The following is a 17,716-nucleotide window of genomic DNA, read 5'->3' as shown; positions in this document are numbered from 1 at the left end:
AACACCATAGGAAACTCTATGGGCAGTTCTCCTCTGTCCTGTAGGGTTGCTCTGAGTTGGAATCCATGGCACACAACAATAACAGCAACAAAGGTTGCAGTGCTCTATTCTTCATATGTGCTCCTTGCTTTCCTGATTCCATGCTTTTGACCAAATTTTTCCTTGTACCTCAAACGGTTGTTTCATCCAACCTTACACTTACCTATTCACTACATTTCTGAATTCTATATATTTGTTAAGGCCCTTCCTAGAGATCTGTCGCTTTTCCATTTTTATTTTTTGTTGACAATAATTTAGCTGCTGCAAATAATTGCACCCCTTGACTTCTTACACTATGTTATCTGTACTGTTCTGTATGTCAGGGATTGCCCTCTAACTTATTAAAAAGACGTTGGTTGCTGCTTTAGGGTATAAAAAAGGCAAGATACAAAACATTACATAAAAATTTAAAATAATTATGTCCATTTTTATGTTATTACATCATAAGCTCTTTGAGAAAAGAATCTACTTGTCATTCAGCTTGGTGATCCCATTTACTTTCACATCTAGTGGAGTGAATGAATGCATTATAACAAAAAAGTTCTGTGTGCGTGTGAGGAAAAAGGGAGGGATGAGGATAATGATAAATTTACTGTTTGATTAAAAAAAAATTTTTTTTTTATTAGAGGGACGTTTTTCTTTTAAAGTTCCTTTTATGACGTATGAATATTCATTAATGCATTAAACATATTTAAAATACTAAAGGTTGCTGCTTTTATGTAGCCCTAGTTGTCGTTAGACTGATGTAATCTAGGAGTTGTGACGAACTGAAATGTATCTCTTTTGCTTCTGTTACGAAACTGTTAGGAAATCTGATCAGCCTGAATGAAGCAAGCTCCAGGCTTCTTTATGAAAGCTGTTAAATTAAAGTGATTATTAAAGAATGGAAGATTGCCTTGTATCAGCAGAGACTTGATTTATTTAGCTTAGACTTTTGGATATTTAATTAAAATTTCAAGACATTCTTTCCTATATTGGTTGAGTATTGCTAGTATTCTAAGAATGAATGATGATTCCAAGTAGCAGTCTTGAAGTTCATTTGAGAGATTCTTTTCACTGTTAAAATAATGAAACATAGCATATTTAACCTGTTACGTGTTAGTAAACAATAATATAATAGAAAAAGAGAACTCAAAAGAGAACTCCCTATAAGAACTTTATACTGTCGTGAGAATTCTAGAGCTTAGCGTCTCTCTGGCCATTGTTCCATAGTCACATCTCCCTCTGACCACAGCCTGGAAAGCCTCTGCAGTTTTAAAGACCCATGTGATTAGATTGGGCCCACCCAGATAATTTGGGATAATGTCCTCATCTCAAAGGCCTTAATTTAGTGGCAACCCGAGAAGTTCATTTTGCCATGTAAGGAATATGTTCATAGGTTTCAGGGATTAGCATATTGACATCTTTGTTGGGCCATTGTGCTGCTACCATAGTACCTTTCTCCCCGACCCCACCCCACCACTATCCAAGGACCCTCATTTTTTATCCTCTCCAAGGAGTATACCCACAGGCTTTTCTTGGGGGTCATGGAGGGGATTTAGTGATTGTTCTGCTTCTTAAACAGACTTTCAGTGAGTCCTTATTTTAAACTTGCTTCTTCAATCTCGCTTCCAAAAATACCTAAAAGCACCAATTCCTGAGTTTTTGGTGTTTTGTGTTACAAATTGGGTTCATTCTTGAATTTCTGTGTTGCCAATTTAGGATTCAGCTTTCTGAGGTCTACTTAATACTTTACCACTCATTCATCTGCTGTCAAAATTTTGCTGTCTTTGTCTTCCTTTCCCATTTTCCATATCCTTCTGAGTTTATGCCTTTACAAAAAATTATGTATATATATACACATATAAAATTTTAAAAAGTCCTTTAATATGTTCTCTTATTAGGGGTTTGGGAAGGCAGCAAAGGTAGATGTGTATTTAATCTACTATCTTTACTTAGACTAGAGCTCTACTTTTAACTACTATACCATACTGTCTTTTTGTTTATTGTCTCTTTTTTGGTGGAAGGTGTATTCATTTCCTAGGGCTGCTGTAACAAAATACCACAAAGTGGGTGCCTTATAAAAACAGGAATTTATGATCTCACAGTTCTGGAGGCTAGTAGTCTGAATTCAGGTTGTCAGCAGCACCATGTTATCCCCGAAGGTGCTAAGAGAACGGAAATAACATCATGGTCACATGGCTCTCTTCCGTGTCTGTCTGTCTGTGTCTGTTCTCTTTTATAAAGATACCACTTATTGAATTAGGACCTACCCTACTCTAATGTATGACTTCATGTTAACTGATAACATCCTCAGAGGCCTTATTTCCAGAGTTCATAGGTACCTGGAGTTAGGACTTTGACATATCTTGTTGGGGGACATAGTTCAATCCATAACATAATGTAACCGAGATATTTTATAATATAAATGGATGTGGATCCCATTGTTCAGTACACTTTTATGGACAGCTGTATGCCAGCCCCTCTGCTGAACACTTAAGTTTACAAACAAAATCTGGAGCTCAGAGTGTAGTGGCAGAGTCTGGGAATCTACCAAAGAAATTTGAACACATTGTTTTAAGTGTATAGGAGTTAGAACAGTAGCAAGAAAGTGCAGAGAAAGAAAGAATTAATTTTTCTTGGTAGAATTAAAAAAAAAAAAACCTTCACAGAAGTAATAATGTTTCCAGATCACAGCCCAGACACCTTGTCAAGAAATGTGACTGGTTTGCCTCCTGTGGTGGAGGAAGTGGCTTGCTGGTGACCAGAGGGGCAGTCTCTTCAACCTCGATGAGGTGTAGGTTTTATTTCCTCAACTTCAGAATTAATAACTTGGACCTTTGGTTGCCTGCCTGGAGACATTATTTGATGTGTCTAATTCTGGCTATTACTATTCTTCCCTACGCTTTAGGAGAACCAGCGAAGTCATTGGCAAAACTGATGGTTTCTGGTCACTTGATTGTTTCTTTCTAAGTCAGGTTTTGAGTTAGGCATTACTCATTAGATGTATGACCTCAGAGAGGTCACTTAAACACACTTAGCCTCAGCTTCCTCCTATTTTACCTCATACACAGGGGTAACAATACTTTTTGTTATGAGAATTAAATGATAGGTAAACAGTTAGCAGTGCCTCAGGCACAGTAAATGTTCAGTGTTATTGGCTGTCAGCTACCCAGCCCTCGACTCATGGTGACTTCTGTACACAATGAAGCAAAACTCTGCCTGGTCCAGCACCATCCCCATGATCGATTGAGGATTGGATAGTTGTGATCCGTAGGGTTTTTGTTGGAAGATTGCCAGATCTTTCTTCCTCATCCATCTTAGTCTGGAAGCTCCCCTGAAGCTTTGTTCAGCAACAGCAACACGCAAGCCTCCACTGACAGGCAGGTGATAGCTACACTTGAGGTGCATTGTCTCGGAGTCAAGCCTGGGTTCGCAGGTTCCTGTCAGGTATAGCCTATATACGTCAGATTGGAGATCCTTTGGTCTAGCAGACTGACAGGAACAGTTTGGTGAAATATGGTAAGATTAAGGGAGAGTAAGGGGGCAGTGGTCGTTCTGTGGTGGAACGCTTGCCTTCCATGAGGGAGACCCAGGTTCACATTCATTCTCTCCCCTGGTCCTCCTGACAACAATTTGAGGGAGGCATTATCTGTATCTTTGTTTATAGATAAAGAAATTGAGGTCCAAAGATAGTGAATGATTTAATGTGGTATGGTGGTTAAGAATATGAACTCTGGAGCCAGACTACCGGAGTTCAAATTCTGGCTCCCCATTTACTAGTGCATGACCTTAAGCAAGTTACATAAGGTCTTCGTGCCTCATTTTTCCCATCTATGAAATGATGGTAGTGCCTGACACAATGGAAGTTCCTAATAAGTGTTAGCCATTTCTATTATTTTCTTAAGTCAATAGTAGACTTGTTGATTTGTTCAGCAGTTGCTTATTGAGCAGCTACTACATGCCAGGCATTGTGCAAGATGCCGAAGATACAATGGTGATACTCTTCCAGGTCTTATGGAGCTAGTGGGGAAGACTTAAACCAATTAATCACACAAATATAAAACTATACTTACAGTAAATGTTATGAAGGAAGTATATATGGTATTGTAATGAGAATACAGGAGTCCCTGGGTGGTGCAAATGTTTAAGTGCCTCATGTTCAAAGGTCCTGAGGCTAGAGCACAGGTGCCAGGGAGGACCTGGGCAGATGAGTTGGTGGGTAGGAAGGGTCCCACCATTCAGGGCCCCACAGGCTATATGAAAGATTTTGATCTTCGTTCTAGGTGCAAAAAGAAGGATGCTAAGTTGTAAAGTGACAACAGTCAGATCTGTGTTTTGAAAAGATTATTGTGACTGCAAGGTGGAGAATAGATTGGTAGGTGGTGAGAGGGGATTCAGGCATGGCTGATAGGAGACTGTGGGGTGCAGGGTTCATGGTTCTGGCGCTCAGAGGAGAGGCCTGTGCTGGAGATAAAAATGTGTGAGTCTTGGAAGATAGATTAGAGTCAGGGTCATGAGCTAGCTGGCCTGAGGAGAGTCTAGAGCTGTGGTGTCCAATACAGTAGCCATTAACCACATGCGGCTATTGAAAAAACCCCGTTTCTGTCAAGTCAGCACTGACTCGTAGCAACCCTATAGGACAGAGTAGAACTACCCCAGAGGGTTTCCAAGGAGTGGCTGGTGTATTCCAACTGCCGGCCTTTTGGTTAGCAGCTGAGCTTTTAACCACTGTGCCGCCAGGACTCCAAGTATGTGGCTAGTAAGCAATTAAACTGTGTTCAGTCTGAATTTAGATGAGTTGTAAGTATAAAACACACATTGACTTTTGAAGACAGTAAAAGAATGTAAAATATTTTAGTAATGTGTATATTGATTGCATGTTAAACTATATTTTGGATATATTGAATTGAGTAAAAATCATTATTAAAAGTGAAAAAAATTTAAAAAAAGAACAGTGTTTCAGCTGAGTTTTATAAAGGAAATAAAACCCGTTGCCGTCTAGTCGATTCAGACTCGTAGAGACTGTATAGGACAGAGTAGAACTGCCAGGGAGCACCTGGTGGATTTGAACTGCAGACCTTTTGGTTAGCAGCCAAACTCTTAACCACTACGTCACCAGGATTTCCATAAAGGCATAGGTCCCTTGTTATTTTAGGTGATGGGAAATGCAATACCCACTATGGGTGAGGTCTGCACAGCTTGACCAAGGCAAATGAAGACACTAAGAAGTACGCAAGAATAAGAGACGGTTTCAGTAAATACTATGGTATATACGGTTTTGTAACGACAGTAATAACAACCAAAATGTATGAGTGGGGTTACAAAGGTATATATGTGTGTATGTATGTGTATAGAAAGGTATATGTGAATACATGTGTGTGCATATATACTGTTTATCTGTAGACATGTATATACATGTTTGAGTGTGCTGCACATATATATTCATATATATAATAAAGCACATAGGGGCACAGTTACGGAGACTTCCTAGACACATCCAGACACCTCATGGGATTGGTTTACTGGGTTAAAAGATGTTTTATGGTATGGTACGGCATTTGGATTGGTTCCCAGGTGGCCAGAAAATAAATGGTTAAGTTTTCAACTGTTAACTGAAAAGTTAAGGGGCCCTGGTGGTGCGATGGTTATGCACTCAATTGCCAGCCAAAAGGTCTGTGATTTGAACCCACTAGCAGCTCTGCGGAAAAGAAAAGACCTGGTGATCTGCTCCTATAAAGATTACAGCCTAGGAAACCCAATGGGGCAGAAGTTCTACTCTGTCATATAGGATCGCTATGAGTCAGAATCAACTCAACGGCATATAACAACAACCACCACCACCAAAATGTTGACAGTTCAGATCTATACCAAAGCGCTTCTGGAGAAAGGCCTGGTGATTGGCTTCTGTAAGGTCACGGTCTTGAAAGCTGTGTGGAACAGTTCTGCTCTGCACACATGGAGCCACTAGGAATCAGAATTGACTTGTCAGCAACTGATTTGGTTTTTTTGTTTGTTTCTTTAGGGAGTTTGGATTTTAGGTCAGATGGAAACTGGGGGTCTTTAAGAAAGAAAGTAACAAATACTGTATCTTTTTAGGAAGTAGTTCTGATGAGAATTCTGTCATATTGTACTGTGGTGGCTAGTGTGTTGCTGTGGTGTTGGACGCTATGCCCCTGATATTTCAAACACCAGGAGGGTCACCCATGGTGGACAGGTCTCAGTGAAGTTTGCCGACTAACACGGATGAGGAAGAAGAACCCAGTCATCTACTTATGAAAAAATTGACCAGTGAAAATCTTATGACTAGCAGGAGAACACGGTCTAATATAGCGATGAAAGATGAACCCCTCAAGTTGGAAGGCACTCAAAATACAACTGGGAAAGAGATGCCTCCTCAAAGTAGAGTCAACCTTAATGACGTGGATGGAGTCAAGCCTTCGGGACCTGCATTTGCTGATGTGGCATGACTCAAAATGAGAAGAAACAGCTGCAAACATCCATTAATAATCAGAATGTGGAATGTACGCAGTATGAATCCAGGGTAATTGGGAATCATCAAAAATGAAGTAGACCACATAAAGGTCGATATTCTAGGCATTAGTAAGCTGAAATGGACTAGTATTGACAATTTTGAATCAGACAACCATGGGGTCTGCTATGCCGGGAATGAAAAATTGAAGAGGAATGGCATTGTGTTCATTGCCAAAAGAACATTTCAAGATCTGTCCTGAAGTACAACACTGTCAGTAATAGGATAATATCCATACACCTAAAAGGAAGAACATTTAATATGACTACTATTTAGATTTACACACCAACCGCTAATGCCAAAGATGAGGAAATTGAAGATTTTTACCAACTTCTGTAGCCTAAAATTGATCACACATACAATCAAGGTGCATTGATAATTATTGATAATTGGAATGAGAAAGTTGGAAACAAAACAGAAGGATCAATAATTGGAAAATATGGTTTTGGTTATGGAAATCATACCAGAGATTGCAGGGTAGAATTTTGCAAGACCAGTAACTTACTCATTGTAAATACCTTTTTTCAACAACATAAACAACAACACACAGGAATACATAGGAATCACACTGACTACATATATGAAAAGAGTTGATGGAAAAGCTCAATATCACCAGTCAGAACAAGGCCAGGGACCAACTGTGGAACAGACCATCAGTTGCTCATATGCAAGTTCAAGTCGAAGGTGAAGAAAATTATAACAAGTCCACGAGAGCCAAAGTATGACCTTGAGTATACCTTACCTGAATTTTTTAGAGACCATCTCAACAATAGATTTGACGCATTGAACACAAATGACTGAAGACCAGATGAGTTGTGGGATGACATCTAAGGACATTATACATGAAGAGGGCAAGAGATCATTAAAAAAGACGGGAAAGAAAGAAAAAACCAAAACGGATGGCAGAAGAGACTCTGAAACTTGCTTTTGAATACGGAGTACCTGAAGTGAACAGAAGAAGTGAGGAAATAAAAGGACTGAGCAGATTTCAAAGGGTGGCTTGATAAGACAAAGTAAAGTGTTATAATGAAATGTGCAAAGACCTAGAGTTACAAAACCAAAAGGGAAGAACGCGTTCAAGCTGAAAGAACTGAAGAAAAACTTCAAGCCTCGAGTTCCAATACTGAAGAATTCTAAAGAAAAAATTACCCAAATCTATTGCTGTTGAGTCTATTCTAACTCAAACGACCCAATAGTAAAAAGTAGAAATGCCCCATAGGATTTCCAAGGAGTGGCTAGTGCATTCAAACTGCTGACCTTCTGGTTATCAGCCGAGCTCTTAATCACTGTACCACTAGGGCTTCTCAAGGATTATATGGGCAAAATATTGAATGACACAGGAAGCATCAAAAGAAGGTGGAAGGAATGCACAGAGTCACTGTACCAAAAAGAACTGGTTGATGTTCACAACCATTTCAGGAGGTAGCATGTGATCGAGAACCGAAAGTATTGAAGAAAGAAGTCCAAGTTGCATTGAAGTTGAAGAACAAGGCTCCAGGAATTGTTAGAACACCAGATGAGATGTTCAGCAAATGGATGCAACGCCATAAGCACTCACTATGCCAAGAAATTTGGAAGACAGCTGCCTGGCCAACCGACTAGAAGAGAACCTTATTTGTACCCATTCCAAAGAAGGGTGATCCAAGAGAATGCAGAAATTATTGAACAATATCGTTAGCATCACACACAAGTAAAATTTTGTAGACCATTCAAAAGTGGTTGCAGCAGTACGTCAACAGGGAGCTACCAGAAATTCAAACTGGATTCAGAAGAGGATATCGAACGAGAAATATCATTGCTGGTATTAGATGGATCTTGGCTGAAAGCGGAGGATACCAGAAGGATGTTTACAATGGCTTTCGTCTGTGTGGATCATAACAAATTATGGGTAACATTGCAAAGAATGGGAAATCTAGAACACTTAACTTGTGCTCATGAGGAACCTGTACATATACCAAGAGGCAAATGTTTGAACAGAACAAGGGGATATTGAGTGGTTTAAAGTCAGGAAAGGTGTGTGTCAGGGTTGTATCCTTTCACCATACTTATTCAATCTGTATACTGAGCAAATAATCCAAAAATCCAGACTGTATGAACAAGAGCATGGCATCAGAATTCGAGAGACTCATTAACAGCCTCTGATATGCAGATGACACAACCTCGCTTGCTGAAAGTAAAGAGGACTTGAAGTACTTACTGATGAAGGTCAAAGATCACAGCCTTCAGAATGGATTACACCTCAACATAAAGAAAACAAAAATCCTCACAACTGAACCAATAAGCAGCATTATGATAAATGGAAAAAAGATTGAAGTTGTCAAGGATTTCATTCTACTTGGATCCACAATCAGTGCCCATGGAAGCAGCTGTCAAGAATTCAAATACCACCTTTCAGCCAAATAAGAAACAGCGCTATAAGCTAAACAGTAACATCCGGAAGAATGTGCTCCTTAGAACAATAGACCATACAAAACTAAAAGGGCAACATTTATCCAAAACCAATGATGAGAACACAGGAAGGGACAGGGAAAGTGCATTAATGGAAATGGGGAACCCAGGGAGGAAATGGGGAGAGTGCTGACACATTATGGAGATTGCAACCAAGGTCACAAAACAATTCGTATAAGAATAATTGACCAGAAAATTATTTTCCTATTTAAACTTTCACCTAAAGCACAATAAAATTAATTAAAAAAAAAAAAAAGTCTTACTGAATTGGGCAAATCTGCTGCAAAAGGCTTCTTGAAAGTGTTAAAAGTAAAGATGTCACTTTGAAAACTAAGGCGTGCCTGACCCAAGCCACGGTATTTTCAATTACCTCACATGCATGTGAAAACGGGGCAGTGAATAAAGAAGACTGAAGGAGAATTGACACCTTTGAATTATGGCATTGAAGAGCATTGAATATACCATGGACTGCCAGAAGAACAAACAAATCTGTCTTGGAAGAAGTACAGCCAGAATGCTCTTTAGAAGCCAGCAGTGTTGTCATTGTATGCTGTCAAGTTGATTTTGATTCATAGTGACCTCATCTGACACAGTAGAACTTCCTCTTAGGTTTTTCCTAGCTGTAATCATGGGAGCAAATTGTCTTTCTCCTGCTTTTCCACTGGGTGAGTTCAAACTGCCGACCTTTCAAATAGCAGCCAAGCGCTTAACTGTAGCACCAGGGCACCTTTAGTAAACGTTAAACCTACTTTATCGGAAGCTTCAAACGTCTCCTTCTTCCATTCAAATATAAGTTAGTTACCTGAACCATTTATAACTTTACTGCTCTACTTTCTTGTTAAACAATGGACTTTGTTGTTTTTAGGTGCCTTCGAGTTGCTTCCAACTCAAAGCGATGTACAATGGAACGAAACACTGCCTGATCCTGTACCATCCTCCCAGTCATTTCTGTGCTTGAGCCCATTGTTGCAGCCACTGTGTCAGTCCATCTCATTGAGGGTCTTCCTCTTTTTTGCTGACCCTCTACTTTACCAAGCATGGTGTCCTTTTCCAGATTGGTCCCTCCTGATAACATGTCCAAAGTACAAGATCCAGAGTCTCACCCTCCTTGCTTCCAAGGAGCACTCTGACTGTACTTGTTCCAAGACTTGTTCGTTCTTCTGGCAGTCCATGGTATATTCAGTATTCTTAGCCAACACCATAATTCAAAGGCAGCAATTCTTCAGTCTTCCTTACTCATTGTCTACTTTTGGCATGCGTATGAGGCCATTGAAAATACTATGGCTTATGTCAGGTGCACCTTAGTCCTCAAAGTGACACCTTTACTTTTTAACACTTTAAAGAGTCTCTTGAGCAAATATGCCCAATGCAGTACATTGATTTCTTAACTGCTGCTTCCATGGGTGTTGATTGTGGATCCAAGTGAATGGAATCCTTGATGCTGTCAATCTTTTCTCCATTTGCAATGATGTTGCTTATTGGTCCAGTTGTGAGGATTTTTGTTTTCTTTATGTTGAGGTGTAATCCACACTGAAAGCTGTAGTCTTTGATCTTCATCAGTAAGTGCTTTAAGTCCTCTTCACTTTCGGCAAGTCAGGTTATGTCGTCTGCATATCACAGGTTAATGAGTCTTCCTCCAATCCTGATGCCATGTTCTCATTCATATAGTCTGGATTCTTGACTTATTTGCTCAGCATACAGATTGAATAAGTATGGTGAAAGGATACAACCCTGATGCACACCTTTCTGGACTAAAATCCTTGTAGCATCCCCCTGTTCTGTTTGAATGACCTCTGTGTACAACTTCTTCATGTGTACAATTAAGTGTTCTGAATTTCCATTCTTTGCAGTGTTATCAATAATTTGTCAGGATCTACACAGTCCAATGTCTTTGCATAAGCAGTAAAACAGAGGTAAACATCTTTCTAGAATTTTCTGCTTTCAGCCATGATCCATCAGACATCAGCAGTGATATCCCTCTTTCCAAGTCCTCATCTGAATTCACCTTCAACTTCTGGCAGTTTTCTGTCTGTGTACTGCCACAACTGCTTTTAAATGATCTTCAGCAAAATTTTACTTGTGTGTGATGTTATTGATATTGTTTGATAATTTCCACATTCTGTTGGATCACCTTTGTTTGGAATGGGTACCGATATGAATCTCTTCCAGTTGGTTGACCAGGAAGTTGTTTTCCATATTTCTTGACAGAGACAGGTGAGTACCTTTGGCACAGCACCCTTTTGTTGAAACATCTCAATAATTCCGTCAATTCTTGGAGCCTCGTTTTTCATCATTCCCTTCAGTGCAGCTTGAACTTCTTCCTTTAATACCATTGGTTCTTGATCATATGCTACCCTCTGTGAATGTCAGCTGGTTCTTTTTGTTGTAGTGACTGTGTATTCCTTCTATCTTCTTTTGATGTTTCCTGCATCATTTAATATTTTACTTGTAGAATCCTTCAATATTGCAAATTGAGGCTTGAATTTTTTCTTCAGTTCTTTCAGCTTGAGAAATGCCGAGTGTATTCTTCCCTTTTGGTTTTTTGACTCCAGGTCTTTGCATATTTCATTATAATACCTTGTTTTTTCGAGCCTCCCTTTGAAATCTTCAGTTCTTTTTCTTCATCATTTCTTCCATTCACTTTAGGTACTCTAAGTTCAAGAGCAAGTTTCAGAGTCTCCTCTGTTATCCATTTTGATCTTTTCTTTCTTTACTGTCTTTTTAATGATCTTTTGCTTTCTTCATGTGTGATGTCCTTGATGTCATCCCACAACTCATCTGATCTTTGATCATTAGTGTTCAATGCATGAAATATATTCTTGAGATTGTCTGTAAATTCAGGTGTGATATATTCACAGTTGTGTTTTGGCTCTCGTGGACTTGCTCTAATTTTCTTCAGCTTCAAATTGAACTTGCATATGAGCAATTGATGGTCTGTTCCTCAGTCAGCCCCTGGCCTTGTTCTGACTGATGATATCAAGCTTTTCCATTGTCTCCATGGATGTAGTCAGTTTGATTCCTGTGTATTCCATCTGACAAGGCCCACGTGCATAGCCATTCATGTTGTTAAAAAAAGGTATTTGCAGTGAATAAATAGTTGGTTTTGCAAAATTCTATCACGCAATCTCTGTCATTGTTTGTATCACCAAGGCTGTTTTCCAACTGCAGATTCTTCTTTGTTTCCAGCTTTCACATTCCAATCACTAGTAATTATCAATACATCTTGATTTCAAGTTTGATCATGTGCAGAAGTTCATAAAAATGTTCATTTTCCTCATCTGTGGCTTTAGTGGTTAGTGTGTAAATTTGAATAATAATTGTATTAACTGGTCCTCCTTATAGGCATGTGGATATTATCATATCATTTACAAAGTTGTACTTGAGGATAGATCTTGAAATGTTGTTTTTTACAATGAATACAATGCCATTCCTTGTCAATTTGTCATTCCCAGCATAGTAAATCATATTTTTTCCTTTTCAAAATGGCCAAAACCAGTCAATTTCAATTCACTAATGCCTAGAATATCGGTCTTTATGTGGTCAATTTAACTTTTGACAATTTCCAATTTTTCTAGATTCATACTTCGCACATCCACGTTTCAATTAGCAATGGATATTTGTAGCTGTTTCTTCTTTTGAGTTGTGCCACTTCAACAAATGAAGATCCTGAAAGCTTAACTGTATCCATGTCATTAATGTGACTCTACTTTGAGGAGGCAGCTCTTCTCCAGTTGTCTTTTGAGTGCCTTCCAACCTGAGAGGCTCATCTTTCAGCACTATACCAGACAGTGTTCCGCTGGTATTTATAAGGCCTTCACTGGCCAGTTTTTTCAGAAGTAGACCACCAGGTCCTTCTTTCTAGTCTGTTTTAGTCTGGAAGCTCTCCAAAACCTGTCCACCGTGGGTGACCCTGCTGGTATTTTGAAATACCGAAAGCATAACTTGCAACATCACAGCAACAAACTGACAGACGCGTAGGGGGAACTTTGAGTAGGTAATGTCTGATGTCCCTCTTGGAGCCCTGCTGGACAGGAGTTAATTGCTCAGCTGCTAGCTAAAAGGCTGGCTTTTTGAATCCACCATCTGCTTCTTGGAAACCCTATGGCACAGTTCTGCTTTGTCCTATAAGGTCACTATGAGCAGAAATCCACCCGATGACAACAGGTTAATAATCCCTTTTACTAGATTTTATAATTCATCTCTTCAATATTTTTCTTCATGGTTTTTTGAAACTTAGAAGAAAGGTAGTTTTATTGTAGTAGTAAATTAAAGTGTTTTTTTTAATCAAAAAATGTTAGGTTTTTTTTTTGTAAGGTGTGATTTATTCAAGTATACTTTAATGTTATCTAAATTATTTCTCAAGGACTCCTTTCTTAGATGAATTTCTGTACTGATATTGCTACCTTGTATTTTTTAAAAATTTTACATGCTGTTAAATTTATGAACTTAATCCTAATGTATGTGAATTGTTCTTTCTCAGAGTGAAGATACACAACAACAAATCATCAGGGAGACATTCCACTTGGTTTCTAAGAGAGATGAAAATGTTTGTAATTTCCTAGAAGGAGGATTGTAAGTAAAGCATTTCATAGGCATTTATAATCTTTGACTATATCATTAAAATATATACTGTTTAATTCAGTTAAAGTGAAAGTGTCCTAATTTTGATTATTTGGAATAGATCAATTAATTACTACCTGTGTTAGTTATGGAGCCCTGGTAGTGCAGTGGTTAGTAGCTTGGCTGCTAGACGAAGGTCAGCAGTTTAAATCCACCAGCTGCTCCTTGGAAACCCTATAGGGCAGTTCTACTCTGTCCTATGGTGTCACTATGAGTTGGAATTAACTCGACAGCAATGAGTTTGGTTTTTGTTTTTATGTTAGTTGTAAATCTGACTTAAAGTTTTTTTATAACACACAATCTTTTTTAGTTTTTCTTTTTAAAATTCTTATAAGGGCATTTTATATAAAGGTAATATATGATAAAAATTAAAACATCAAAGGAAGTATAAAATGTAAAATAAATCTCCCTCTCTGAATCTTGGAAACCCTGGTGGCATAGTGGTTAGGTGTTAACCAAAAGGTTGGCAATTCACATTCACGAGGTGCTCCTTGGAAACTGTGTCCTATAGGGTCACTGTGAGTTGGAATCAACTTGATGGCAGTGGGTTTTCTCCCAATCTTAGTCCTTCTTCCTAGTTTCTTGTGTTTCCTTCTAGAAAATTAACTTTGTGTTGACTCTCATGTGAAAGTATAACATTAAATTTTTTTTACTTTTGAGATTACACTGTATATGCTGGTTTGCATGTTGCTTGTTTTCATGTAACATTTTTTAAAACTTTACATGTAAACACAACAGAGCGGCCTCATTCTTTTTAATGACTACAGTGTGTTCTTTAGGCATAATTACCTGTTCATATATCATATGTTGTCTCTGTATATGTGCGTGTATGTATATGCAAGGAGAGGAATTAAATTAAGCTAATAGGTTTCTCCATTTTTAAAATAAATAAGAATCACTTATAATTATCTTGCCATCTATTATAAATACTTTAAAATGAATCGCTGCTTTGAAATCAGGTTACTCTCCAATAGTTGAATAAATTTCATCTCCTATGTTTATGTAATTAATATTCTTCATAAGATACTTCCTCATGGACAGTTTGAAAACCATGCTGATCCCCATTATGAGTAATCACAGGTTAGTTAGGGAAACCTAGACATTTCTATATTTTAATGGGTATGATGCATATAATGCAAAACAGTTCATTTCACGGAATTCATTCTTGTCTGACTATAGAGTACTTTCATCATGTAGAAAACTTAATTTCTTAAAAGGTTATGTAATGTTGCACTTGAAATATATAAATGAACTTACGAGCTTATAAATTTTTCTATTAACTCAGGGCGTCCCATTTAATACTTGAGACAAGTGTACCTGCTTTCTGTTTTATATCTAATTTTACTCATTTTTCTTCTTTTTTTTAGTCTATGGAGTTAGCCTCTTAATCTCTTATCTCATAGGAAACTTATCACCCAGCACAGTACACTGTATATAGTAGACGTGCAAGAACCTGATTGATCTAACTAGGGCACTGCTTGAACTAGAAAAATTATATCTGGAATTTGTGATGTTCATTTCCAACCTTATGAAAGGTAGAAACCAAATGTTTGTGTCAGAATCTGGTCCAGTTCTAGTTTTATCACTAATGAGCTTGGTTTCCTTGGTCGAGTTACTTAAATTGTTGGGTTTCAGTTTTCTCTTTAAAATGAAAATTTCCGGCAAGAGGATTTGTAAGATTTTACGGTCATATGTGGTGTATTAAATTCCACAGGGAACCCTGGTGACGCCTTGGTTAAGCGCTTGGCTGTTAACCAAAAGATTGACAGTTCAAACCCACCAGCTGGTCCTTGGAAGAGAAATGGGACAGTCTGCTTGACAGTCTGCTTCCATAAGGTTTATGCCTAGGTAACCTTATGGAGCAGTTAGTTCTACCCTGTCTTACACGGTAGCTTTGAATCAGAATTGACTCGATGCCAGTGGGTTTGGTTTGATTTTTTGGTTTACTATGCTAGATAATTGCTTCTGTAAAAAAGATAATTAAATTATATTTATAGACTATGATTTCAATTGTTCCCATAAAGAGACAAAAAAGAACATAAACAGCAGGTTTTGATTCATCCTTAATATTATGATTATCTTAAATTTTTATTTTGCTTTGCTTTAAGAGGACAAAACTTTTGAAAACTTTAAGCTTCAATATAGCTATTAGTAAGAAAGCAAAGATATTAATATGGCAACCACATATTTTGCCTTTAAATACACAATTTCATCTTTAAACTATAGTAAATACTGATGATAAATACTGATACAAATTCTGGTATGGAATGTAATAAACCCCCCCCAAAAACCAAACCCACTGCCATCGAGTTGTTTCTGACTCATGGCGACCCTACAGGATTTTTAAATTATTATCAAAAATCATTTCCACTTTTTCTATTTGAGGACATAAAAATAGTATATGTTGAGAGAAGTTGTTTGGTTTCAATAGCTTATAAGTTTAGTGTTATTTTTACTGAGTAAGAAATAGGTGCTATTTTCCTGTGTCCTATTTGAATGTTCAGTTAGCTTTGATTATATTTAGCGTTGATTTTTAAATTGTTAGTGTTAAAGGCTCATTTGAGAATATGAATTATTACAAATTTAACTCTGAAATCACTGAAATATGTTTTAAAAAAATGTAAAATGTTTGAAATGGACCTGAATTATGATTTAAAAAATGCTGAAATTCTAATCAATATAAATAAAAATATCTGATGAAAGAATTAAGTATCTCTTAATTCAGTTTTCTTGCATTTATATTCCAAAACAAAATGTATTCTTGGAGGACATCTTGATGGTAAATCTATCCAAAACTTAAATATTCTTTTTTTTTTTTTTTTTTTCTAGTTCATAATCAGTCTTAAGCTGTGTAACTTCTGTGATCTTTATGGAGTAAAATCTAGTAAGGACTTAGAAATGCCCTATGATCTGATTTCTGTGTGCTTCTTTGAACTCAGTGTTTGCTATTCTTTCCTTGTACACTGACCGACCTTCTTCTGTTCCTTGAACATACATAGTTTGTTCTTGATGAAATGACCTTTTTATTAGTTCTACCTTTACCTGAAATATTCTTCTCTAAATATTTTCATGTCCAACTTATTAGATGTCAGCCTAAATGTCACTTTTATATTATTACCTGGTCTGAAGTAGCAAATCCACCAATATGGTGTCATCCTATTTTGATTATGTAGCATCTTCCATTACTTGATAATTTTCTTATTTATTTGTTACACCTCACCGACTATCAGTGCCTGGCACATAGAAGGTACTCAGTAAATATTTTAATGAATTAATGAACTAAAATTAAGCACCAACTTCATTTACTTGAAAACAGGCCACCTGAATTTATTCAGTCCTCTGAAATAAGCTCACTTGAATGCTTTTGCGATTAAATGTTAGCTTTCATATTATAAAAGAAACGAATTATCAAGTTGCTTGAACTAATGAAAATGTTCTGCATTTTGTTCCCTATAACATTCCAGTTGTTTTGTTTTGTCATTTAGGTTAATAGGAGGATCTGACAACAAACTGATTTATAGACATTATGCAACGTTATATTTTGTCTTCTGTGTGGATTCTTCAGAAAGTGAACTTGGCATTTTAGATCTAATTCAAGTAAGTTAACACATCCCTCTTACTTTCTTAAGTAACAGTTTTGGCATTCTTATTAAAAAAAAACTTGTATGTTCTGAATTTTCTAAAATGACTTTTTTTTTGGTAAGACATAAGATGTTCCATAGTAGATATTGGGTGGGTGAAAGAGGAACAAAGGATGGAGAAACACATAGACTAATTTAATTGGGTTAAGACTAATCACAAGTCATCTCATCCTGCCCTTCTTTCCCGTTTGTGTAAGTCCAAGAAGCCCAAGACTAGTGAGTCTCTAACAATGTGTGGCTCTGCATACCACAACCCAAATGACCCCCAAACCTACCCCTCCTTGTCTCCTGAAAATCTTTCATACTGTCCCTGGGACTCAAGGTCAGTCATCAGCAAGCTCCTCTTTATCTTCAACCTCTTCTGTTAACATTACATTTACCTTTTTTTGTTCTAACTTAAATCTGGCTTCCCTAGTGACACTACCTGCAACTCTTTCAGGTGCTAGCCGTTTTCTGT

At 37.5% G+C, this 17,716-nt stretch overlaps 1 protein-coding gene across 2 annotated transcripts in view; it reads left to right on the top strand.

Moving 5' to 3' along the window:
* AP3S1 (adaptor related protein complex 3 subunit sigma 1) overlaps positions 1–17,716 on the top strand; it is an 85,840-nt gene that overhangs the window by 15,576 nt on the left and 52,548 nt on the right. For both annotated transcript variants that reach the window (XM_064276111.1, XM_064276104.1), the window contains exons 2-3: positions 13,479–13,570; positions 17,104–17,215. In XM_064276111.1, the coding sequence (XP_064132181.1) occupies positions 13,479–13,570; positions 17,104–17,215 (204 nt within the window). The remainder of the gene's footprint in view (positions 1–13,478; positions 13,571–17,103; positions 17,216–17,716) is intronic.

The sequence above is a fragment of the Loxodonta africana genome, chromosome 2 (genome assembly GCF_030014295.1).
Source record: "Loxodonta africana isolate mLoxAfr1 chromosome 2, mLoxAfr1.hap2, whole genome shotgun sequence".
NCBI classification, from domain to species: Eukaryota; Metazoa; Chordata; class Mammalia; order Proboscidea; family Elephantidae; genus Loxodonta; species Loxodonta africana.
This window is presented reverse-complemented; position numbering and strand designations above follow the sequence as displayed.